General features: G+C 45.5%; 1 protein-coding gene across 1 annotated transcript in view; it reads left to right on the top strand.

Moving 5' to 3' along the window:
• Positions 1-950: 950 nt before the first annotated feature.
• Positions 951-25,805, top strand: part of PPME1 (protein phosphatase methylesterase 1) — a 46,624-nt gene continuing 21,769 nt past the window's right edge. Inside the window, exons 1-9 of the mRNA XM_081327909.1 lie at positions 951-1,161; positions 5,309-5,403; positions 8,681-8,772; positions 10,479-10,536; positions 11,457-11,508; positions 11,861-12,015; positions 12,252-12,342; positions 14,732-14,797; positions 17,766-17,892. Coding sequence (XP_081184035.1) covers positions 1,061-1,161; positions 5,309-5,403; positions 8,681-8,772; positions 10,479-10,536; positions 11,457-11,508; positions 11,861-12,015; positions 12,252-12,342; positions 14,732-14,797; positions 17,766-17,892 — 837 coding nt within the window. The 5' untranslated portion in view covers positions 951-1,060. The remainder of the gene's footprint in view (positions 1,162-5,308; positions 5,404-8,680; positions 8,773-10,478; positions 10,537-11,456; positions 11,509-11,860; positions 12,016-12,251; positions 12,343-14,731; positions 14,798-17,765; positions 17,893-25,805) is intronic.

The raw sequence follows: 25,805 nt of genomic DNA, 5'->3' as shown, positions 1-25,805 counted from the left end.
TTCCCTCCTTTCCCGCGATTACTAGTGCTTCAGCTCTAGTGACTCAACTGGTGCTTCAGCTCAGCAGCAGTATCCCACCCTCGTCGCCACCGTTAAGTATTGTGGGTAGACCGGTCAGGACGGATGACAAGATGTCGAGGGTTTAACTAAAGCTTTATTGTAGTTGAACTGAGGAGTCTCCACAGCTCGGCTCCTTTAAATACTGTTGCCGGCAAAGCCGGTGCCCAATCCACATCCTTAAAGGGTCCCGCCAGAACGGGCTGACCAATGGGACGGGAGTTAGGACGCCACCTGTTGTTGCCGGGTGCCACACAGCTGATGTTCAGCTGGGCTGACAGCATAACAATGCTCTATGCTAATATTCAATATATAACAATTATTATTATTATTATTATTATTATTATTATTATTATTATTATTAATAATAATAATAATAATAATAATAATAATAATAATAATAATAATAATAATAATAATAATAATAATAATAATAATAATAATCTGTACTAATTTATTACGGGCATTGCTGTTTAATTACTTTTTAATAATTTTTAATTTTTGTATCTTGTTTTTATTATGTATTGCCCTGTTCACCGCCCTGAGTCCTTCGGGAGAAGGGCGGTATACAAATTAAATTAATAAATAAATAATAAATAAATAATAATAATATATGCCCACATACACACACACATATGACTCAGAGAAACAACACAGGTATATATGGCGGAAAAAAACTAAACCTCGCGAGTGTAGCTCACTCTAATTATTATCTCTATGGCTCCACCGTAGAGCCTCTCTTGGTGGCTCGGACAGCCTTCTCTTTGGCCCTACTCCCTTTTTAATACTCCGATTCCCAGGGTGCCTTTCGGCAACTTCCGCTCGTGCGTCCCCGAGCGCGTCCCGTCACGCCTCGGGGGCCGGAAGCCCCTCCCTCTTCCGGCCGAGCGCGCAGGGGCTGCTGGGAGCGGCGGGCCGGCGGCTCCTTCTGGGAAGGCGGGGGCCGGATCCTCCACGCCCCTCGGCCGCTCCGCTGCTCCGCCGGCCCCGCGTCCCCCTCGCCATGTCCGCCTTGGAGAAGCAGCTGCAGCTCGGCCGCCTGCCCCCTCGCCCGCCGGGCCCGGCCGGAGGCAGCGGCCAGGCCGCTCCCAAGATGCGCATGGGGTAGGACGGCGGCGGTGACGTCACCGGGGGCCCGCGGCGGTGGCGTCACGGGAGGGAAGCGGGGAGGCCGGCGGTGACGTCACGGGCGGCGGGGGGGACCCCCTCAACGCTCCAGTGGGGGGGGGATCAGAGGAGGGGGCGTGGCCCGGGGGGTGGGTGAAGATTGGGGGGGGCTGGGAAGAGGGGGAGGGGGGGGATGAACCTAGCGCCCTCCAAGGACGCCGGACTACAGCTCCCATGATCCCCTGCCGGCAGGGCCCGGGGGTGGGGGTGGCCGCGAGCCCCCTCCCCTCTTCCCCCATCCCGTTGGATTGGATTGATTCCGTTGATAGGTGGCCCAGATCAAAATCCTGGCTTCCAAGGCAGATTAATCTATATGTATTGTGTGTTTTGTGTGTGTGTGTGTGTGTGTGTGTGTGTGTGTGAGACCCTCCCCACGGTCCACCCTGGCCCGGCGGGGGCGGGGGAGAAAGGGAAGAGACAGTCACTCTTGGTCGTCCTCTTCCCTTTCTCCCCCCCCCCCCGCCAGGGTGGATCGTGGGGAGGGTCTCTCTCTCACACACACAAAACACACACAAAAACACACACACACACCAATCTGGACCACTGCTCATTTTGCCCCCTTGGGACTGGTCCTTCTAATTTACAACCCACCCCCCCCCCCGTTTGCAATACCCCCACCTTCACCTCCCCTTCCCCACCTGCCATCCTCCTGCCCTGCGGAGATCCCTTTCCCATCATCCCCAGCCAACCAGGAAGAGGGGGGCCCTAGGACCAAGCCTCCTTTGACAAGGGGGGCGGCTAGATTCCCCAGGAGAACCGGCACCATGGACAGGACTAACCCCCACCCGCACCCCAATGGACTCCCACCCCCTCCAGCCTGCCCGGATGAGACATGGAGGAGAGATGCTGTCCCGGGGGGGGGGGAGGTGTAAAAGGTTTGGGGGGAGGCAGCGATTAATATTTATACGTTACTTATATGTGAGGGTCTATACGTAGGTCGTACATAGCGTGTTTTAAACGTGGGTTATATATGCGTACGCTTGGACAGGAAGCAACTCAATTTCATTTTTAACGTGGGCCGTTGTGCCCCAGGAAAAAATGACGATAAAGGTTATATATATATATATATATATATATATATATATATATATATATATATATATATATATATATATATATATATATATATATATATATATATATATATATATATATATATATATATATATATATATATATATATATATATATATATATATGTCAAATGCTTGTTAACTATGTATATGTATATGTATATGTATGTATGTATATGTATATATGCATGTATATATATGCGTATATGTGTATATATATATGTATATATATGTGTGTGTGTGTGTATTGCTGATTTTTCAGCAATAAAAACTGTTTTAGTTTTTAATTCTATCCCAGTGTTCATTTGTTTGTTAATTTTAACATGCCTGGGATTCGTATTTTTAATCTTATCAAGGAATATATATATATACACACACACACACACACACGCACGCACACATATATAGTCAGTGGGGTGGCTCAGTCTGCAGAGGTGGGGGTGGGTGCAAAGCGCTGGGGGGGCAGAGTACGGCACACCAGCTGGGGAGGGGGTGAGGGAAGTAGAGCTGTTCTCATTGCTTTGATGAGAAAAGCGGGGGGGGGGAGGATCCAGAAAGGATTTCTGTTTTCCAAAAAAACAAGGAGGGGGAGGGCTGGAAATAGAAGCCTCGGAGTAAAATCAGAGACCTCGGAGTAAAATCGAAAGGACAGAAGGAAGAATTATATAACCCAGCACATTGTTTCTCAAGCTTGGACACTTTAAGATGTGTGGACTACAACCCCCAGAATTCCCCAGTCAGCAAAGCTGGCTGGGGAATTCTGGGACTTGAAGTCCACACATCTTAAAAGTTGGAAAACACTGTCCTAGCCTTTTAATACAGGCAGACCTGTATTGGTACAGGTGGCTTGAGTAGTGATTGTTTGAGTTACAATGCCGCGGGGAAAAAGGGACCTCAGACTTACGACCGTTGCAGCCTCCTCATGTGATCAAAATTCAGACCCTTGTCAACTGACTCGTATTTACGATGGTTGCGGCGTCCCGGGAATCATGCCGTCCCCTTTGGCGACCTTCTCACGAGCAAAGTCAGTGGGGGGGGAAGCCAGATTCGCTGAACGACCGTGTTATCAACTTATCCACTGCAGCGATTCGCTTAACAGCTGTGGCAAGGAAGGTCGTGAAAGGGGACAAAACTCAACAAACGCTCTGGCTTAGCGGAAGCAGAAATTTTGGGATGAGTTGTGGCGAGTCAAAGATGAACCTGTACGGCACAATCAGTGACTCACAATTTCCCGCTGATCTGCAAGGTTAATTTTGTAACGGGGTTTTTAGGGTTAGGGTTTAGAAATAGGGAGATGAATGTTAGACTCTGAAACAAGGAAATTGTGCTGTGTTTTTTTTCTTGCCGAACGTTTCCGGCTTCAGGTTTCTCTCTCCCAATCTTCCAAATTTGGCCTGGCTATCCTGAGGTTAAGATATCTGATAAGGAGAGAATATTTGTAGCTTGCAGCTGAAATGTGGGGTCCTTGGTGCTCTCTGAGCTGGGTGGTTTTCTTGCAGACGTTTCATGACCTGGCTAGGTAACATCATCAGTGCAAGGAGGAAGACGGAAGGAAGGAAGGAAGGAAGGAAGGAAGGAAGGAAGGAAGAGAAAGAAAGAGAAAGAAAGAAAAGAAAGAGAAAGAAAGAAAGACTGTGGGGTCCTTGGTGCTCTCTGAGCTGGGTGGTTTTCTTGCAGACGTTTCATGACCCAGCTAGGTAACATCATCAGTGCAAGGAGGAAGACGAAGGAAGGAAGGAAGGAAGGAAGGAAGGAAGAAAGAAAGACAGAAAGAAAGAAAGAAAGACTGTGAGGTCCTTGGTGCTCTCTGAGCTGGGTGGTTTTCTTGGAGACGTTTCATGACCCGGCTAGGTAACATCATCAGTGCAAGGAGGAAGACGAAGGAAGGAAGGAAGGAAGGAAGGAAGGAAGGAAGGAAGAAAGAAAGACAGAAAGAAAGAAAGAAAGAAAGAAAGAAAGAAAGAAAGAAAGAAAGAAAGACAGATTGTGGGGTCCTTGGTGCTCTCTGAGCTGGGTGGTTTTCTTGCAGATGTTTCATGACCCAGCTAGGTAACATCATCAGTGCAAGGAGGAAGACGGAAGGAAGGAAGGAAGGAAGGAAGGAAGGAAGGAAGGAAGAAAGAAAGAAAGAAAGAAAGAAAGAAAAAGAAAAAGAAAGAAAGAAAGAAAGAAAGAAAGAGAGAGAAAGAAAGAAAGAAAGAAAGAAAGGAAAGAAAGACTGTGGGGTCCTTGGTGCCCTCTGAGCTGGGTGGTTTTCTTGCAGACGTTTCATGACCCGGCTAGGTAACATCATCAGTGCATCCTCCTCCTCCTCCTCCTCCCCACAATCCCCACCCCCTTCTAGCACTTATGATGTTACCTATTTGGGTCATGAAACGTATGCAAGAAAACAACCTGGCTCAGACAGCACCAAGGACCCCACAGTCCGTCTGTCCTTCCTTCCTTCCTTCCTTCTCGCACTATTGATGTCACCTAGTTGGGTCATGAAATGTCTGCAAGAAAACCACCCAGCTCAGAGAACCACCTAGGAATCCACAGTCCTCCTCCTCCTCCTCCTCCTCCTCCTCCTCCTCCTCCTCCTCCTCCTCCTCTCCACAAACCCCACTTCCTTCTAGCGCTGATGAGGTTCCCTAGTTGGGTCATGAAATGTCTGCAAGAAAACCACCCAGCTCAGAGAGCACCAAGGACCCCAGTTATTATCTCCTCCTCCTCCTCCTCCTCCTCCTCCTCCTCCTCCTCCTCCCATTAATTTTCCCAAGGGGTCACATGGGAAAATGGGACCCATAGGGGAGTGAAGACACGTAGGCATTCATGCCTGCATTAACCTAAATTAGGGGGGGAAAAGTTGCCTTCAAAATGAAAAGCGAACCACGCTGGCCGGGACCGCCAAAGGGCCGGATGCGGCCCAGGGGCCATAACATGCCCAGCTCTCTTTTAGACTCGCCTTAATTAAAAAGAAAAAATCAAAATGAAGATTTGTAGAAATTAAACACCTCCTTTTTCTTTTTCAGGCCTGGAAGAAAGCGCGACTACAGCCCGGTTTCCTGGAGCCAATATTTTGAATCTATGGAAGATGTTGTGGTTGAGACAGACTCCGGCCAGGATATATCCTTTTGGCCTCTGGTTGATTTATTCCAGTTGCACAACCCTCCACGGTGCAGTCCATATTTAAGGCTAAGTATTCCCCCGGCTCCGTTTAGCACACATTTTGTCCTTGCTAGCCAGGAATGGCTTTCAGATTAAAAATGCAAAACCATTGTAGGCCAGCCATCACTTCCTCTTTTTAATACTGGAGTACCTTGGTACTCATCCTTAACTGGTCCGCAAAAACGGGGAGTACAAAGACATTTTTCCCATAAGGAATAATGGAAATAAATTTAATTCGTTCCCAAACCGAACAAAACGCCCATTTTGAAGGCAATACGTAAAAAAGAGAAGGTTTATTATTTTTATTTTATTTTATTTTAATTCTATTTATATCCCGCCCTTCTCCAAAGACTCAGGGTGGCTTACAAGCTTAGCAGTAGCCTTCATTCTATGTATATGCCTGCTTATTAGGGCTTTCACACACACCCCAAGTGGTATTTGCACGGGTAGTCCTTGAGTACGACCAAAACGGAGCCCCAAATTTCCGTTGCTAAACGAGACATTTGTTAAGTGACGCTTTGCCCCATTTCACAACCATTTCTTGCCACCGTTGTTAAGTGAATCACTGCAATTGTTAAGTCAGCCACACGGTCCTTAAGTGAGTCCGGCTGCTTCCCCCACCCCCCACCCCCCCAATGGACTTTGCTTGTCAGAAGGTCGCCAAAGGGCATCGCGTGACCCCGGCACGCGGCCGCCGTCATAAAGATGAGCCAGCTGCCAATCGTCTGAATTTTGCCTCGGGGATGCTGCGACGGTCGTAAATGTGAAGCGGTTGTAAGTGTGAGAAAGGATCGCAAGTCACTTTTTCAGTTTCCATTCTAACTTTGAATGGTCACTAAACAAATCTGTTGTAACTCAAGGACTACCCGTATAATGTAAAGAAATTTAAGGCATTCCCAAAGCAAAGACAAGGCTCATTTTGAAGGCAATATGTAAAGAGACAGTGTTGCGTGTATTTTAGGTAAAGGTAAAGGTTCCCCTGCACATGCGTGCTGGTCGTTTCCGACTCTAGGGGCCGGTGCTCATCTCCCTTTCAAAGCCGAAGAGCCAGCGCTTGTCCGAGGACGTCTCCGTGGTCGTGTGGCCGGCATGACTAGACGCCAAAGGCGCACGGAACGCTGTTCCCTTCCCACCGGAGTGGTCCCTATTTTTCTACTTGCATTTTTACGTGCTTTCGAACTGCTAGGTTGGCAGAAGCTGGGACGCGTAACAGGCGCTCGCTCTGCTACGCGGCACTCGGGATTCGACCCGCCAAACTGTCGACCTTCTGATCGACTAGCTCAGCGTCCTAACCCACTGAGCCACCGCGTCCCTTTGCGTGTATTTTACAGGAGAAATAAACCTTAGAATTAATAAAAAGTTAAATGGAAGAAAAAGTTCATTTTACCCGTACTGATGAGAAAAAAGGGGGAATGTGTAAAAAGACAGGGTTGCATGTACTTTACAGGAGAAATAAACCTAACAATTAATAAACAGTTAAATGGAAGAAAAAGTTCATTTTACCTATACTGATGAGAGAGGAAAAAAAGCGCCAAAACGCACAAGATTTTTGTGCAGCTCAGAGAAGACCGCAAGGGGAGGTGCAGAAAGCAACAGCTGTTGCATGACTAACACGTCCACCTTTGTTTCGGCTGCGTTGCGAGTCACAAGGCAAGCGACAACAACAACACTAGCTTGCGCAATTGTGTACCAAACAAACGAGTTCTGGGACAGCATTTTCTCGTCAAAAATGGGTGTCGAGGATCCAGTTCGATGAGTTTCAAAGCAGATGATTAGTGAGGGGGGGTGTCACTTGCACAAGAAGAGAGTTATGGGTGCGTAAGTCACCTCTAAATTAATGCAGAGAGTCCTCAATTTACGACCGATGGCTTATTGGTTTCTTTGAAGTTACGACTCACCTCCCTGGGGATACTTAACGACCCAGTTCTGAAACTCGTGATGGCTGCCCCCTGTCTCCCCTCTCCCCCCCCACCCCCACCCCCGTCATGTAACCCTGCATTTGCAGCCGTCCTGTGATCAAGGTTTACGATGGTTTGGTTGCAAATTAGCATTTGCTTCCAGGTTTCAGCAAAGCCGCCCCGTGCTTTGCTTTACGACTGCTTTTGTTTGCTTCGTGACCGCTGGGGGGGAGAGTTGTAAAATCGGATTCCTCATGTGGGCGACCCAGTTTACGGCCGTCACGATTGATGACCATGATGGGCAGGCCCCATTATGCTGGTTGACCGAGGCCGGCCTCTCACCGCAACAATCGGTTGGTTAGACAGCTGATTTTCAACAAAAAACCTAACGTCTTTTAAAGTTTGACGTTTTGAAACTCCTTATTCCGGTGAGTTGATCGGAGGTCTCCTGCTTTGGGCAGGGGGTTAAGAGAATTAACAGAATTGGAAGGGACCTTGGAGGTCATCTAGTCCAACCCCCTGCTCAAGCAGGAAACCCTGTACCGTGTCAGACAAACGGCTGTCCAATTTCTTCGTAAAAACATCCAGTGTTGGAGCATTCACTGCTTCTGTAAGCAAGTGGTTCCACTGGTTAATTCTCTTCACTGTTAGGAAATTTCTCCTTAGTTCCAGGCTGCTTCTCTGCTGGATTAGTTTCCATCCGTTGCTTCTTGTCCTGCCTTCAGGCGCTCTGGAGAACAGCTTGACTGCCTCCTCTTTGGGGCAGCCCCTGAGATACTGGAACGCTGCTCCTCTGTCCCCCCTCGTCCTTCTCTTGATTAAACTAGACATCCCCAATTCCAGCAACTATTCTTTATATGTTTTAGCCTCCAGTCCCCTGATCACCTTTGTTGCTCTTCTCTGCATTCTTTCTAGAGTCTCAACATCTTTTTTTACATCGTGGTGACCAAAACTGGATGCCGTATTCCAAGTGTGGCCTTACCAAGGCCTTGTAAAGTGGTATTAACACTTCACGTGGTCTCGATTCCATCCCTCTGTTAATGCAGAGGGATAGAATCCAGGTTGGACTTCTAGACCAGGGGTAGGCAACCTCGGCTCTTTGATGACTCATGGACTTCAACTCCCAGAATTCCTGAGTCAGCTGACTCAGGAATTCTGGGAGTTGAAGTCCATGAGTCATCAAAGAGCCGAGGTTGCCTACCCCTGGTCTAGAAGATGGAAGACCTCCATCCCTAGGATTTTATGATTCTACGTAACAGTAATATCTCCCCGTCCTCTTTTTTTCCTAACCCTCCATTGTTTCCAAAGAAGCTTGTCACGTCCTTAACTGTTCATACACTTTTCGAGTTTACAAGAGTGGGTCCGAGGGTCCCCTGTTGGTCCTTCTACACGGTGGAGGCCACTCGGCGCTCTCCTGGGCTGTCTTCACGGTAAGTCCCTTCCTTCGTGTGTTGCTGGATCAGGTTTTTTTTTAAAACCATCTCCCCCCCCTAAAAGACTCTGGGCCTGCTGCTATATAGGGTGTGCTTGCCTTAGCACCACAGTTGAGCCCATAATTTCCTTTGGTTAAGTACAAATATTTATAATATTTATATGTTACTTATATGTAAAAGTATAGGTCTATACATAAGTTGTATATAGTATGTTTAAATGTGTGTTATGTGAGCAGGCAAGTAGATTTCAATGTGTGGCGTTGTGCCCACAGGAAAAAATGGCAAGAAAGGTTATCCATCCATCCATCCATCCATCCATCTCTATCTATCTATCTATCTATCTATCTATCATCTATCTATCTATCTATCTATCTATCTATCTATCTATCTATCTATCTATCTATCTATCTATCTATCCATCTCTATCTATCTATCTATCTATCTATCTATCTATCTATCTATCTATCTATCTATCTTTCTTTCTATCTATCTATTTATCTATCTCTTGTCTATCTGTCTATCTCCATCCATCCATTCATCTATCATCTGTCTATCTAATTTCTATCTATCATCAATCTATCTATTTATCTATCTATGGTATCTATATCTATCTATCATCTGTCTAATTTCTATCTCTCATCTATCTGTCTATCTCCTTCCATCCATGCATCCATCCATGCATCCATCCATCCATCCATCCATCATCTGTCTATCTATCTATTTATCTATCTATCTGTAGTCCTCGACTTACCACATTTCATTTAGTGACCATTCAAAGTTACAACAGCAGTGAACAGCTTTCCTTCAGACATTATGGGTGCTTCATCTCCTGCTTGAGAAGGGGGCCAGACTAGAAGACCTCCAAGGTCCCTCCCACTCGATTCTAATGCTGAAAAAAAAGTGTCTTACTGCCATTTTTCACACGACTGTCACAGCCTCCCCGTGGTCGCGTGATCAAAATTCGGAGGGTTGGCACCTGACTCATGTTTTTGTTTAGGAGTCAGTTGGATGCATTGCCGGCTGGGGAATTCTGGGAGTTGAAGTCCACACATCTTCACATTGCCGAGGTTGAGAAATGCTGGGCTAGATCAGGGTTAGGCAACCTTGGCTCTTTTATGACTCGTGGAGTTCAACTCCCAGAATTCTTGAGCCAGCATGAGGGAACTATGGCCCCTTCATGACTTCAGGACTTCAACTCCCAGAATTCCTGAGCCATCATGAGGGAACTATGGCCCCTTCATGACTGGTGGACTTCAACTCCCAGAATTCCTGAGCCAGTATGGGGGAACTATGGCCCCTTCATGACTCGTGGACTTCAACTCCCAGAATTCCTCAGCCAGCATGGGGGAAACTTTGGCCCCTTCATGACTCATGGACTTGAACTCCCAGAATTCCTGAGCCAGCATGGGGGAAACTTTGGCCCCTTCATGACTCATGGACTTCAACTCCCAGAATTCCTGAGCCAGCATGGCTCAGCTTGGAAACCTCTCCCTTTTCCCTCAGCAGGCCTGCCTCAGGAATTCTGGGAGTTGAAGTCCACCAGTCATAAAAGAGCCAAGGTGGCCTAGCTCTGCGCTAGATCATTCTTGTTGTCTCATCCCGTCTACAAGGGTGGGACCTCAACTCCTTAAGAGCTCTATCCATCCCTCTGATTTTATAACTATCTGAGTCCTTTTTTTTAAAAAAAAATCTCTTTTCTTCAGGCTGCCATTGTCAACCGTATCCAGTGCAGGATCGTTGCTTTGGATCTAAGAGGACACGGTAAGGCAGAGGCCCCCAACTTTTTGGGCACCCGGGACCGGTTCCGTGGAGAGAGGTTTTTCCACGGACCGAAGAGTGCATGATTTTGAGTGCTGCCTGCATCCCGCGGATGGGGCTTTGCTTGTTTGTGCGGACCGGTTGCTGGCGTGCTGCGGCCCGGTACCGGTCCACATCCTGGGAGGCTGGGGATCCCTGCGGTAAGGCATTCAAAGCTGTTTGGAATCAAGCCTGGTTCTTACGAGATTTTAGAGAAAAGCAATGAGGTTTCCTCAGCAGAAATATAGAATATCCAATCCAATCCTGCTTAGCTTTGGACCGGCTGGGTCAGGGGTAGGCAACCTTGGCTCTTTTATGACTCATGGATTTCAACTCCCAGAATTCCTGAGTCAGCTATGCTGACTCAGGAATTCTGGGATTTGAAGTCCATGAGTCATAAAAGAGCCGAGGTTGCCTACCCCTGGGCTCGGTGATGCCTTCGGAGTCTCCCCATGCCCATCTGGATATATATATATATATTAAATTCCATTTATATCCCGCCCTTCTCTGAAGACTCAGGGCGGCTTACAAGCTTAGCAGTATTTAGCAGTATGTATTTCTCAGCTAGCATATATTGATTAGATAAGAAATATAAATACAGTGCTATGCAGTACAAATTACGGCACAAATATCCATTGCAATACAAACACCAATACAAGTTACAGTTACAAATGTAATATGTCAGAGCATGCAGTCTTATTGCGCTGAGATAACCTAGGAGTAAACACAATAAATGGTGCTCTATATTAAATGGTGGTTTATATTACACTATCTACACTACCATACACCAGGAACAATATGCACAGACGTGCTAATACAGCAGGCTCCAACGCATAGGGGAACAAGGTTAATGCTGCTTTTAATTTGAGCTGCTTTTGTTGCAGGTGAGACAAAAGTGGGTAATCCCGACGACCTGTCTGCAGAAACAATGTCCAGGTACGTGGCTCCATAATTTTGGGGGAGGGGGAGAGGGTGTTTTAAGGTTATGAACCTGGGGTCTCCAATCTCGGCAACTTTAAAAGTTAGGGACTTCCCAGAATTCTGCTGGCTGAGGAATTCTGGGAGTTGAAGTCCCCGAGTCTTAAATTTGCCACGTTTGGAGATCCCTGGTGGCTGAGGAATGCTGGGAGATGAAGTCCCCGAGTCTTAGAAGTCATCAAATTGGGATACTCCTGTGCTAGGAGACCAGTGGGGTTCCTTGGGCAGTTGGGAGAACGAGCAAGGTGGGTCTGGGGTCCCATCCAGCAGGACACAGCTTATGTTCTCTCGTTCTTATGTTTTTTTCTAGAGACGTCGGCAACGTGATGGAAGTCATGTATGGTGACCTCTGCCCTCCCATTATGCTGATTGGGCACAGCATGGGAGGGGCCATCGCTGTCCACACAGCCGTGTCCAATCTGGTGCCAAGCTTGTTGGGCCTCTGTATGATTGACGTTGTGGAAGGTAAGTTGCCACCATTTTCCCCTCTAGACCAGGCGTCTTCCAACTTCCAGCCCTTTTATGACTTGTAGACTTCAACTTCCAGAATTCCTCAGCCAGGCACGTGGGAGTTGAAGTCCGCAAGTCATCAAAGGGCCAAGTTTGAAGACCCCCTGCTGTAGACAAACTTCTCCTAACCTTGCAGCAGGCATGATACATGTCAGTTTGTTTAATACCAAATCCCTCTGTCATTGGTGCAGGGACAGCTATGGATGCCCTCAACAGCATGCAAAATTTCCTTCGGAGTCGCCCGAAGACGTTCAAATCTCTGGAAAACGCCATCGAATGGAGGTAAAGTTCAACCACGATGGTTGAACCATTATATTAGGTTGGGTTGGATTGGATTAGATTAGGTTGGGTTGGGTTGGATTAGATTGGGTTGGGTTAGGTTGGGTTGGATTAGGTTGGGTTGGATTAGATCGGGTTGGGTTGGATTAGATTAGATTGGGTTGGGTTGGGTTGGATTAGGTTGGGTTGGGTTGGATTAGTTTGGGTTCGGTTGGGTTGGGTTGGATTAGGTTGGGTTTGGTTGGATTAGATTAGGTTAGATTGGATTGGGTTAGGTTGGGTTGGATTAGATTAGGTTGGGTTGGGTTGGATTAGGTTGGGTTGGGTTAGATTGGGTTGGGTTGGATTAGATTAGGTTGGTTGGGTTGGATTAGATTGGGTTCGGTTGGGTTGGATTAGATTAGGTTGGGTTGGGTTGGGTTAGGTTGGGTTGGATTGGGTTAGGTTGGGTTGGGTTGGATTGGGTTAGGTTGGATTAGATTAGATTAGATTAGATTAGATAACCTTTATTGTCATTTTTTCCTGTGGGCACAACAGCACACATTAAAAAATGAAATTTAGTTGCTTGCTCTCAAAGTGTACACATACATGACACACACCTAAAACATACTTTATACAACTTATGTATAGACCCACACCCCTACATATATACGTAACAAATAAATATTAAACACTGTCCACCTTGAACATATAACGGAAGGAGGAAGCCTGAGAGTTCACAAGGTTAATATTGTATGGAGCAAAACTGTGACTGAATTTGGTTGTTCTGCTTCGGGTACCACGGAGCGCCCCCCCACCCCCAGAAGGGAACAAGGAAAACGGGTTGTGAAGAGGAGGTGTGTAGTGTCCCAGACAATCTTGTGGACCCAGCTCAAGCAACGCTTCTGTGCCACGTCCTGGATGGAAGGGAGGCAACTGCCAAGGATCTGTTCTTACTGTCCTCACCACTCTCTGCACCGCCTTCCTGTCTGAAGCGGGGACGGTCTATTGATGCCTCCCATCCCAATAAGCCAACTTCCTGCTCCATCTGTGAATCTAGCCGCTCAGAGTTGCCACATACACCATGAGCTGGGTGGCAAAACGACAATTAACAAATGAATTACAATTAAGCCGTGGAACCCTGCTTACCTTCGGAAGCCGTGGGTGCTCCCAATCACTGGCGGTTTTCAAGAAGGGATTGGACAACTATTTGTCCAAAATGCTCGAGCAGGGGGTTGGACTAGAAGACCTCCGAGGTCCCTTCCAGCTCTGCGTTTCTGTTAAATGCTGCTTCTGCAAAGAAGCTGAAGAAACCGTGGACCCACCTGGGGAGCTGCTGTAAGGAAGATCACGCAAACTGACCACAAACAACGGCGTGGCCCAGTAGCAACAATGGTGCGTCGGAGGATCTGCAAGAAATATCGTTTGCCTGCAAGGAAGAAGTGGTGGGATCGTAAAACAAGAGACAGAATTAGACAAGGAAGAAGCTAATTTGCTCCAGGACTTTTTATAATTCACACACAAGCACCTGCCACATAACACCCCAGACTTAACAGCTGTCACTAAGAAAGACACAAAAGTCTGGATAGTGGATGTGGCAGTGCCTGGAGACAGCAGAAGAGAAAGGGCTAGGAAAAAAAATATATCACAGAATACAAAGACCTGCAAATAGAAATAGAAATAGGACCCAGGGCAAACGGAAGCAAAGATAGCGCCAACAGCCTCGGGTGCAATTCCAGAACATCGGGAGCGTCCCTTGAACCACCACCGGCATTGACAAAATCCCCATCAGTCAATTGCGAAAGGCAGCTTGACTCCAAATCAGCTGACATCCTGCGACGAGACCTTTTAACACCCACAAACAACCACATCTGCCTCTCCCAGGTCCTTGGGAAGGACTGAATAGGTGGATGAAAAAAAACAACCAGATCCAGTCCGAACATCTGGCTGACTGCATGACAAGCCAAAGTAGTAATAATAATAATAATAACAACAACAACAACAACAACAACTTATCTATTCGAACAAGCCGGCCTGGCCTGATGGGTTTGGGATTTTAACATTATTTTTAACTAACTTACTACATTGGGCACAATCATTTAACTTTAAATATTGTATCCTGTATTCTTATTTTTATTGCCCTGTACACCGCCCTGAGTCCTTCAGGAGAAGGGCGGTATATAAATCAAATAAATAAATAAATAAATAAATAAATAAATAAATAAATAAAAAATAAAACTTGAGCAAGGAGTTCCGTATTAGCTACTCTGCCTTCCTCTGAGAGGAGACAGGTGGGGCTTTAAAAAATTCAAGGTAAACCCTTTTTGCTAAAAAAAAGAAAAGAAAAGTTAAAACGACGCTTACGAATTCCGTGTTGGTGATGGCTTGTCTTTTTTCCCCTTTTTCCCCCTAGTGTGAAGAGCGGGCAGATCAGAAATCTCGAATCAGCCAGAGTGTCCATGATCGGCCAGGTCAAACAGTACGTCGACTTTTGAAACTTCCTTCCCTGCCTTCATCTGGGCCCTTTTGTGAAAGCTCCTCCTCGCTTTTCGAACTTGAAATGCTTTAAAATGTGTAGACTTCAACCGGCTAGGGAATTCTGTGGGTGTGTGGAGCTGTGGGTGTGTGCTCATTGTTTCCTTGCAGATATTTCATTACCCAACTAGGTACCATCGTCAGTGCTAGAAGAGAGGAGGAGGAGGAGGAGGAGGAAGAGGACTGTGGGGTCCTTGGTGCTCTCTGAGCTGGGTGGTTTTCTTGCAACATTTCATGACCCAACTAGGGAACATCATCAGTGCTAGAAGGAAGGAAGGAAGGAAGGAAGGAAGGAAGGAAGGAAGGAAGGACGGACGGACTGTGGGGTCCTTGGTGCTCTCTGAGCTGGGTGGTTTTCTTGCAACATTTCATGACCCAACTAGGGAACATCATCAGTGCTAGAAGGAAGGAAGGAAGGAAGGAAGGAAGGAAGGAAGGAAGGAAGGAAGGAAGGAAGGAAGGAAGGAAGGACGGACTGTGGGGTCCTTGGTGCTCTCTGAGCTGGGTGGTTTTCTTGCAGAGATTTCATGACCCAACTAGGGAACATCATCAGTGCTAGAAGGAAGGAAGGAAGGAAGGAAGGAAGGAAGGAAGGAAGGAAGGAAGGAAGGAAGGACGGACTGTGGGGTCCTTGGTGCTCTCTGAGCTGGGTGGTTTTCTTGCAGAGATTTCATGACCCAACTAGGGAACATCATCAGTGCTAGAAGGAAGGAAGGAAGGAAAGGAAGGAAGGAAGGAAGGAAGGAAGGAAGGAAGGAAGGAAGGAAGGAGGACTGTGGGTCCCGGGTGCTCTCTGAGCTGGGTGGTTTTCTTGCAGAACGTTTCATGATCCAACTAGGGAACAGGGAACATCATCAGTGCTAGAAGGGAGGAGGAGGAGGAAAAAGGAAGGAAGGAAGGAAGGAAGGAAGGAAGGACAGACTGTGGGGTCCTTGGTGCTCTCTGAGCTGGGTGCTTTTCTTGCAGACGTTTCATTACCGAGCTAGGGAACATCATCAGTGCTAGAAGGGAGGGGGGGTTTGCGAAGAGGAGGAGGAGGAAGAGGAAGAAGAAGAGGAGAAGCGGAGGAGGAGGAGGAGAACTGTGGGGTCCTTGGTGCTCTCTGAGCTTAGTGGTTTCCTTGCAGACGTTTCATGACCCAACTAGGTGCCATCCTCAGTGCTAGAAGGGAGGGGGCTTTGCGGAGTGGAGGAGAAAACGAAGGGGGAGGAGGAGGAGGAGGAGGAGGAGGAGCGCTCCTGCTGCTCTATGGGCTTGGTTGTTTTCAGGAGGCAACTGGACCCCTCCTTGCTTTCCTTTGAAGACGTTTTGCTTCTCATCCAAGAAGCTTCTTCCACTCGGACCGGATGGAAGGGAATGGAAGGATTGATCCTCCTTGCAGAAAAACTGGTCATTTGCATTCTTTTAGAGCAGCGGTCTTCGCGTGCCTGGCTGAGGGATTCTGGGAGTTGAAGTCCACAAGTCATCAACGGGCCAAGTTCGAAGACCCCCTGTTTCCTAGAGTCCTTGAGGCCGCCTGGAGTTTCAACTGTGTCCTCAGGATCCGCCTGAGCGGTGCCAACGGGCGTGGGGCCTGCTTGGCTGCCGGAGGTTTCTCGCCCTGCGTCCCTTGAAGACTGGCGCAGGCCGTTGGGGATGGGTCTTTGTTTTCTGCGTCTCCAGCGCAAGCGAAAAACGGTTCCTGTGGTCTTCCCTGTTTTCTGGAAATCCGTTCGTGCTCTCGCAACCTTCGACGGGGCTCCATCCCAAAGAGCGTCCCTAATTGTCCGTGGTGCTTCTCAGTCATCCAGGTCCTGGTTGTCCCTAAGTTGGACTTTCTGGGATGGGACTCGGGAAGCACGGAGGAAGGGGCAATATCCACTGCGGAAAAGATTCCTAACTCTGCTAAGTCAGTGGTGAATAAAGTAAGGTTCTACATTTAGGCAGGAAAAATCAAATGCACAGGTATAGTATAGGTGGTACCTTGCTCAATAGTAGTAACTGTGAGAGGGATCTCGGAGTCCTAGTAGACAATCACTTCAATATGAGCCAGCCGTGTGCTGCAGCTGCCAAAAAAGCCAACACAGTGCTAGGCTGCATTAACAGAGGGAGAGAATCAAGATCAAGTGAAGTACTAATACCACTTTACAATTCCTTGGTAAGGCCACACCTGGAATACTGCGTCCAGTTTTGGTCACCACGATGTAAAAAAGATGTTGAGACTCTGGAAAGAGTGCAGAGAAGAGCAACAAAGAGGATCAGGGGACTGGAGGCTAAAACATATAAGGAATGGTTGCTGGAATTTGGTATGTGTAGTTTAATGAAGAGAAGGACAAGGGGGGACTGGATAGCCATGTTCCAGTATCTCAGGGGCTGCCCCAAAGAAGAGGGAGTCAAGCTCTTCTCCAAAGCACCAAAAGGCTGGACAAGAAGCAACGGATGGAAACTCACCAAGGAGAGAAGCAGCCTGGAACTAAGGAGAAACTTCCTGACAGTGAGAACAACTAACCAGTGGAACAACCTGCCTCCAGAAGTGGTGAATGCTCCAACACTGGAAGTTTTTAAGAAGAGACTGGACAGCCATTTGTCTGAAATGGTATAAGGTTTCCTGCCTGAGCAGGGGGTTGGACTAGATGACCTCCAAGGTCCCTTCCAACTCTATTCTGCTCTAAGAGACTGGACAGCCATTTGTCTGAAATGGTATAGGGTTTCCTGCCTGAGCAGGGGGTTGGACTAGATGACCTCCAAGGTCCCTTCCAACTTTACTATCATGATTATGATTAAGTCGGCCGGGAGAATTTGCTTTGGGAAGCTTCCGAGCTCTTGTTAACTTTCCTTTCCCCTATAGCCGTAAAAATCTTTGCCGGGAGTTTTATTCCTTTTTTCTGAGCTCGAAGTCTCAATTAAAACCTCATTTCTTTGAAACAAATCAGGTGCGAGGAAGCCCCCAGCCCCGGAGACTCCAAAGCCATCGTGGAAGGGATTATAGAAGAAGAGGAAGAAGAGGAGGGCGAAGACGGACAATCGCTCAACAAGAAGAAGAAAGACGACAGCGTGGAAGTGGGTAGCCTTTTTATTTTTTTTCAGCCCCGTTTCCCCCTCCCCCCCCAAAAAAATCTGGTCCAATTTACCTGTGCAGCCCGTGCAAAATTTTCTGGAGCTGAGATATACGCCAGTGTTAGGAGGAGCCGTTCTGCATGTTCACTCAGTCCTCGACTTAGAACGGTTGGTTTAGCGTGATCGAAATTCAGACGCTCGGCGCAAAAAAAAAAGCTTTGGGCACAAGTGTAGAATTAGAAAAATGGCAAAAAAAGGAAAAAAACCTCGGGGAAAGGAATCATAAGTTGACAATGGCAACCGCGTAGAAGGAAAATCATGTATATAAAACGTTTTCTGGATGGCCGCTTACCAGCTGCGAGATTGTTTTAAAATAAAATTGTTTTAAAATATAAATAAAATTAATAATAATAATAATAATAATAATAATAATAATAAATAATAATAATAATAATAATAATAATAATAATAATAATAATAATAATAATAATAATAATAATAATAATAATACGTTTAAAAACGTATTTAAAATGTTTAGAAACATGTCTAGTAACTGTTGGAAGTGCAATAAAAAAAAACAGGCACGTACTACCAAATTGGGGCAAAGTTGGACAAAAATACATATTTACCTAGAAAAGACGTTCAGAAAACACGTAGATTTTAAACCGGAACTATTTTTATTAGGTATATTATCAGGAAAATATGATAAAGAGACTGTGTATTTCATGCTGCGTGTGCAGTAGTGGCTAAAATTCTGGAAACCTTTTGGGAAAAGCGTGCGGTAGAAATGCCACCTTTCATTAAGTTCCCACCCATTTTTCTTTTAATTTCTTTATAACTGTAGCCTTGTTCACTTAATAATACTATTTTATAATCGCTTTCTGGGCAACCGGTCAACTCTTTGCACCGTTGCTTTAATTTTATTACGTTTTACAAGCTCATTAAATGAAAGAACACAAAAAAGGTCATGACGTCCCCTTTTGTGACCTTCCGACCAGCCATTGAACCCAAAAAGTCTGTGTGGGTAAACGAGACGGTCGTCAAGCGAGTTTTGCCCCATTTTACGAGCTTCCTCTCCTCACCGTTGCTAAGCAGATCCCCGCAGTTGTTAAGTTAGTCACGCGATTGTTAAATGAATCGTAGCTTCCCTGTTGGCTTCGCTTTTTAGACGGTTGCAAAAGGGGATCACGTGACACACACACACACACACACACACACACACACACACGCACGCACGCTGCAACCGTCATAAATACAGGCAGTCCTCAACTTATGACCCCAATCCAGCCTGAAATTTATGCTGCTGAGAAACGACTTTGGCGTCCACCTTCGTGAGGCAAATCGCTGCCGTTCTTAAATGAGTCATCCCGGTCGCTCAGCAAATCCAGCTTCCTCCATTAACTTTGCTTGCCCAGAAGGTCACGAAAGGGGCTCACGTCACACACACACACACACACACACACACACACACACACACACTCCGGGATGCTGCAGCCGTCATGACTATGAGTCTGTTGCCTAGCAACCGAATTTTGTGACCGTGAGGGTGCTGCAGTGGTCGTTAAGCATGAAAACCTGGTCCTAAGTCACTTTTCCCAGTGCCGTCGTAACTTTGGTCACTAAATGAAGCAACCTAGAACTAAGGAGAAACTTCCTGACAGTTAGAACAATTAACCAGTGAAACAACCCGCCTCCATGAAGCGGAAGTTTTTAAACTGGTTTTTAAGTTTTTAAAACTGGAAGTTTTTAAGAAGAGACTGGACAGCCATTTGTCTGAAATGATACAGGGTTTCCTGCCTGAGTAGGGGGTTGGACTAGATGACCTCCAAGGTCCCTTCCAACAACAACAGCTACTACTACTTATTATTATTATTATAAAACTTTTTTTTATTAAAGAGTTTTACAAAAACAAAATTTTACAATACATCCCAAAATCCCACCCACCCCAAACCACCCCTCTTCCCCCCCCCCACTTCCCAGAGCTAAATACAGGGTATAGTTATAATAATCATATTCTAGCTAAAGATTATCCATAATATAAAATTAGCCAAATTCATAATGTGCTTTAACTCCCCTTTAACATAGATACATACTAAGTACTAACACTAAAATTAATAACAATATCCCTCTAAAATCTACTCATAAGCTAAATGGAACTTTTTAGTCCCATATTTATTCTGAATATAATCTATCCATCTCCTCCAAACTGAAATATATCTTTCTTGTGAATGATCCTTCAAATAAGCAGAAATCTTAGACATTTCTGCAAGATTCGATACTTTAAACACCCATTCTTCTATTGTAGGCAAACTATCCTTCTTCCAGTATTGTCCCACCAGTAACTGTGCTGCTGTTATCAAGTTCAACATCAAATTGGTTTCTTTAACATCACAATCTACAACAATGCCCAATAGAAACAATTGTGGAGAGAACTTTATCTTTCTCTTAAAAATCTTTTGAATGTTCCACCAAATTTTAACCCAAAAAGCTTTTATTCATAAAACATGAACCTCAGTCAACTGAACACTCAAATTGACTGGCACTGATGGTTGACACGGGCTGCTGCCAGCATCCTAGGTATCATCCAGGTACCTCCTTAAAATGGAAGATGTTCCGAGTAGCGCAGTTTTTTGTAGCTTTGCTGGAGTGAATGCAGGAAGCTGCAATTTCTTAATGTGTTTTGCAAAGTTTTGGGACATCGTTCCCAGTGCCCCGATGACAATGGGTGTCCCCGTTATGCGTTTCATCCATAATCGCGCAGTTTCGATGGCCAGGTCGCGGTATTTCGTAATTTTTCCCAGTTCTTTTTCTTCGACTCTGGCATCTCCTGGTACAGCGATATCAATCAGCTGGACGCTTCGGTTCTCTACGACTGCGATATCCGGCGTGTTGTGTTCCAAATGGAGATCTGTCTGTATTCGGAAGTCCCACAAGATCTTCACCCTCTCATTCTCGACAACTTTTTCTACCCTATGTTCCCACATCATCTTCTTCTTCTTCTTCTTCTTCTTCTTCTTCTTCTTCTTCTTCTTCTTCTTCTTCTTCTTCTTCTTCTTCTTCTTCTTCTTCTTATTATTATTATTATTATTATTATTATTATTATTATTATTATTATTATTATTATTATTATTATTATTATTACTACTACTACTACTACTACTACTACTACTACTACTACTGTCTTAAAGTGAGGACTTCCTGTATATTCAGAACTGAGGCTCTTTTCAGGATAGGTTTTAACACCACCACCCCTCAAAAAATATTTATTTATTTTTTTATTTTAATTCCATTTATATCCCGCCCTTCTCCGAAGACTCAGGGCGGCTTACAAGCTTAGCAGTAGCCTTCATTCTATGTATATGCCTGCTTATTAGGGCTTTCACACACACCCCAAGCGGCATTATTACAAAGTCAGCTTATTGCCCCCAACAATCTGGGTCCTCATTTTACCCACCTGGGAAGGATGGAAGGCTGAGTCAACCTTGAGCCTGGTGGGACTCGAACCTGTACTAATTGCAGGCAGCTGGTGTTACTTAAGGAGGCATTAGCCCACTGCTCCACCAAGGCTCTTATATAAAATATATCTGTGTGAATTGCATCCCCTTGTAATTCCTGCTGTTCGCTGCTTGTAAGCAACGAGGCTTCTCGGCCTCTTGAGTTTGTTGAATGTTTCCCTTTTTCTCTTAACTCCCCAGACCAAGAAAGAAGTTGCCTACACTTGGCGGATCGAACTGGCCAAAACGGAGAGATACTGGGATGGCTGGTTCCGAGGCCTCTCTAACCTCTTCCTCAATTGCCCTGTTCCCAAACTGCTGCTTTTAGCAGGTAGGTAGGCGGGGGGTGTCCCCCCCCCTCTTTTCTTTCCTTCCTCCTTCCAGAAATCCATCCCATGAGTCTGCCAGCTGGATGGAAGAGCCTCAAGGCGGTCGCCTGCCCTGATGATGATTTTATGGATGCAGTTGTTTCAATCCCACCTTTGTTATTTTGACAAACGATGCAAAGAGGCGAACGTATCTAACACACCTTCCTAGCGGGAATTTTTCGTTGTATTTTGCCCATGGGCTTGTACGTGGGTATGTACGGGTTAGAAAGAGAGAGAGAGAGGGAGAGAGAGAGGGGGGGAAAGATAGAAAGAAGAAAGAGAGAAAGAATGAAACAGAGAAAGAGAGAAAGAAAAGAAAGAATGAAAAAGAAAAGAGAAAGGAAAGAAAAGAAAAAGAAAGAAAGATTAATGCAGGGGTCTTCAAACTTGGCCCTTTTATGACTTGTGGACTTCAGCTCCCAGAATCCTCAGCCAGGCACGCTGAGGGATTCTGGGAGTTGAAGTCCACAAGTCATAAAAGGGCCAAGTTTGAAGACCCCTGCTCTTCAACTCCCAGAATTCCTCAACCAGCATGCCTGGCTGAGGAATTCTGGGAGTTGAAGTCCACTAGTCATAAAAAGGGCCAAGTTTGAAGTTTGAAGGCCTCTGGATTAATGGATATTGAGCGGAGAAAGATGGATGAACAGGGCGAGACAGGGAGATAAGAGATAGGAGACAGAGATATAGAGAGATGATAGACAGACAGACAGACAGACTGACTGTTAGAGAATTCAGAAATGTAAAGAATAAATTCAAAATTTGGCAAGAGCATCGGATTAACATGGGTGCCTTTCCCTCTTTCCTTCCCCCCCCCCATCCATTTCTAGGTGTTGACAGACTGGATAAAGATCTGACTATTGGCCAAATGCAAGGTAAAAATTCTCCGCTTTACAATCCAGGAACGGTTTTAAGAAGGCTTCATTTAAAAGAACTCTTTTTCACCCCCTGCTGACTAGACACCTCCGATGCCAAGCCTTTTAAAACATCCTTTCATTCATCCTTTTAAAACATGCTTTTCATTCATTCGATAAGCGTAAAAGAATTTGCTGGATTCTCAAAACGATAAAAGATGCCTCTGAAAGCCCTGGTTTTCCCAAATGAGTGTACTTTAAAGCGCGCTATAACGCGGGTAGACGTTGAAACAGAGGCGTGTAAGCGTGTAGCAGCCCCAAATCAGGAGTCTGGTAGCCTTTTTCCAACTAATCAAGGTTGGAAGCACTCCTTTTCCACCTGGCTGACCTGGACTGACAGGCATTTTAATTATATTTACAATTTTTAATTTATTTTTAATTTTTAATTTTAATTTATTGCACAGATGATTTTAACTTTATTTTTTATCTTAATTTCTGTACTTATTATATGTTTTGTTGTTAGCCGCCCTGAGTCCTTCGGGAGAGAGGGCGGGATATAAATCCCATCAATAAATAAATAAATAAATAAATAAATATTAAGAGGCATCAACGTTCGATAAAGTTGGTTAGTCAGAAAAGGGGCTCCTGGATTCTTGATTTTTTTTTTTGTGCGTCATTGCGGCGTCTTGCCGCATTATCAACCGATAACGGTCGCCTGGTGGGTATTCGTTACACGTCGCCTTTGAACTTTGGTGCTTGGTATTTGGGTAAAATTATCTCGCCGATAGTTTTAAAAAAGAAAAACCAGCCCTTTTATAGCCACGTCGTCAGGCGAAAGGGGACCCTCCCTAATCTTCTGGGTGGCACAAAGAGACAACACGTTTGTTACGCCAAGCCACGTCTTCTCCTTAACCTGGCCATTTTTTTAAATTCTGCTGCCACTCGTGTGAACTTCATCGCTGCCGATTTCGTTTTTTAACCAAGGATTCGTGAATTCACCGATTTCATTCATGAATTCACCCAGATTTAGGGGAATCCAACCATCCTGTCTCCGTGTGTCTTTTTTTAATTTTAATTTAATTTTAATGTAATTTTTTAAAAAAAAAAAAAATTTTTTTTAAACACCTTTATTTACGCTTTTGAGTCGTTCGTAATTGTGGGCCGGTCCCTGCAGTCGGTCAGTTTTTTTATTTATTTATTTCATTTTGTATTTCATTTTGTTATTTTGTATTTTATTTTATATTTTATGGTTTCATTTTTTTTATGCATTTTATTTTATTATTATTTTACGTAACTTTTAACTTGGACTTTTTTCTTACTTTTCTTCTGTATTTTGTTTTTTATTTTCTTTTACTACAGTGTTTTTATTTTCCTTTACATTTTCATTTATTTATTTATTTTTTTCTTGTTTTTCTTTGTTTTTCTTTTTCCTTTTATTATTTTTAGGTTCGTCTATGTTTTGTTTTATTTTTTATTTTACTACAGTATTTTTATTTCATGTTTTCTTTTTTATTATTATTTTATTGTTTCTTTTTTTCCTTTCCTTTTTTTTCCTTTTCTCTTTTGTTCTTTTTCATTTCTTTTATATTTTATAATTCATTTTTTATTATTTTATTTTATTATTTTAATTTTTATGCCAACCATCTTCCCTGCAAGGTGTTTTTTTCAGTTGGTAGAGTTACCGGGCTGAACGGGTGAAGCTGGCCCCAAATTTCCCAGCTGGGCTTTGTGCCCAAGGCAGGACTCGAACTCACCGTTTCCCAGTTTCTTGCCCAATGCCTTAACCCAGGGGTCTTCAAACTTGGCCCTTTGATGACTTGTGGACTTCAACTCCCAGAGTTCCTCAGGCAGCGTGGCTGGCTGAGGAATTCTGGGAGTTGAAGTCCACAAGCAGGGGGGGGTCTTCAAACTGGGCCCTTTTATGACTTGTGGACTTCAACTCCCAGAATTCCTCAGCCAGAATGTCTGGCTGAGGAATTCTGGGAGTTGAAGTTCACAAGTCATAAAAGGGCCAAGTTTGAAGACCCCTGCCTTAAGCCCTGGCCCAACCTGGCTCTCTTCTCTCTCACCTGCAGGGAAATTCCAGATCCAGGTCCTCCCACAGTGTGGCCACGCGGTCCATGAGGATGCTCCGGAGAAAGTGAGTAGCGCGCTTATTTGCCTTCAGCGAGGGCAATTAACCAGTGGAACCTCCAGAGGTTGTGGGTGCTCCAACAGGGTGGACAGGATAGCAGCGTCCCGATATCTCAGGGGCTGCCCCAAAGAAGAGGGAGTCAAGCTATTCTCCAAAGCACCTTCTGAAGGCAGGACAAGAAGCAACGGATGGAAACTCGTCAAGGAGAGAAGCAACCTGGAACTAAGCAGGAATTTCCTGACAGAACAATTAACCAGTGGAACAGTTTGCTTCCAGAGGTTGTGGGGGCTCCATCACTGGAGACCAGGCAGCCATTTGTCTGAAATGGTCTAGGGTCCCCTGCTTGAGCAGGGGGATGGACTAGAAGACCTCCAAGGTCCCTTCCAAGTCTGTTATCCTTCCTTCCTTCCTTCCTTCCTTCCTTCCTTCCTTCCTTCCTTCCTTCCTTCCTTCCTTCCTTCCTTCCTTCCTTCTCCATCATTGGAGGCTTTTAAGAAGAGACCGGACAGCCCCTTGTCTGGAATGGTCTAGGGTCCCCTGCTTGAGCAGGGGGATGGACTAGAAGACCTCCAAGGTCCCTTCCAGCTCTATGTTGATTCCGAATCTAGGTTACCATGTCAGGCTTGTTCAAGGGGGCAGCCTAAGCTAGTTGACTCCTCCCCCCAGGGGTTTCCCTCAGCCCCCAGAATTCCCTAACCAGCACGGCTGTTGTTTTGGTCACCACGATGTAAAAAAAAAAGATGTTGGGACTCTGGAAAGAGAGCAGAGAAGAGCAACGAAGATGATCAGGGGACCGGAGGCTAAAACATAACGAGGAACGGTGGCTGGAACTGGGTCTGTCTAGTTTAATGAAGAGAAGGACGAGGGGAGACGTGATAGCAGCCTTCTAGTATCTCAGGGGCTGCCCCAAAAAAGAGGGAGTCAAGCTATTCTCCAAAGCCCCTGAAAAAGGCAGGAGAAGAAGCAACGGATGGAAACTAACCAAGGAGAGAAGCAACCTGGAATTCAGGAGGAACTTCCCGGCATCGAGAATAATTAATCTGTGGAACAACCTGCCTCCAGAAATTGT

The sequence above is a fragment of the Vipera berus genome (genome assembly GCF_964194415.1).
Source record: "Vipera berus genome assembly, chromosome: 4".
Lineage (NCBI taxonomy): Eukaryota > Metazoa > Chordata > Lepidosauria > Squamata > Viperidae > Vipera > Vipera berus.
Note: the sequence above shows the minus strand (reverse complement) of the source record. Positions and strands in the feature narration are given on the sequence as shown.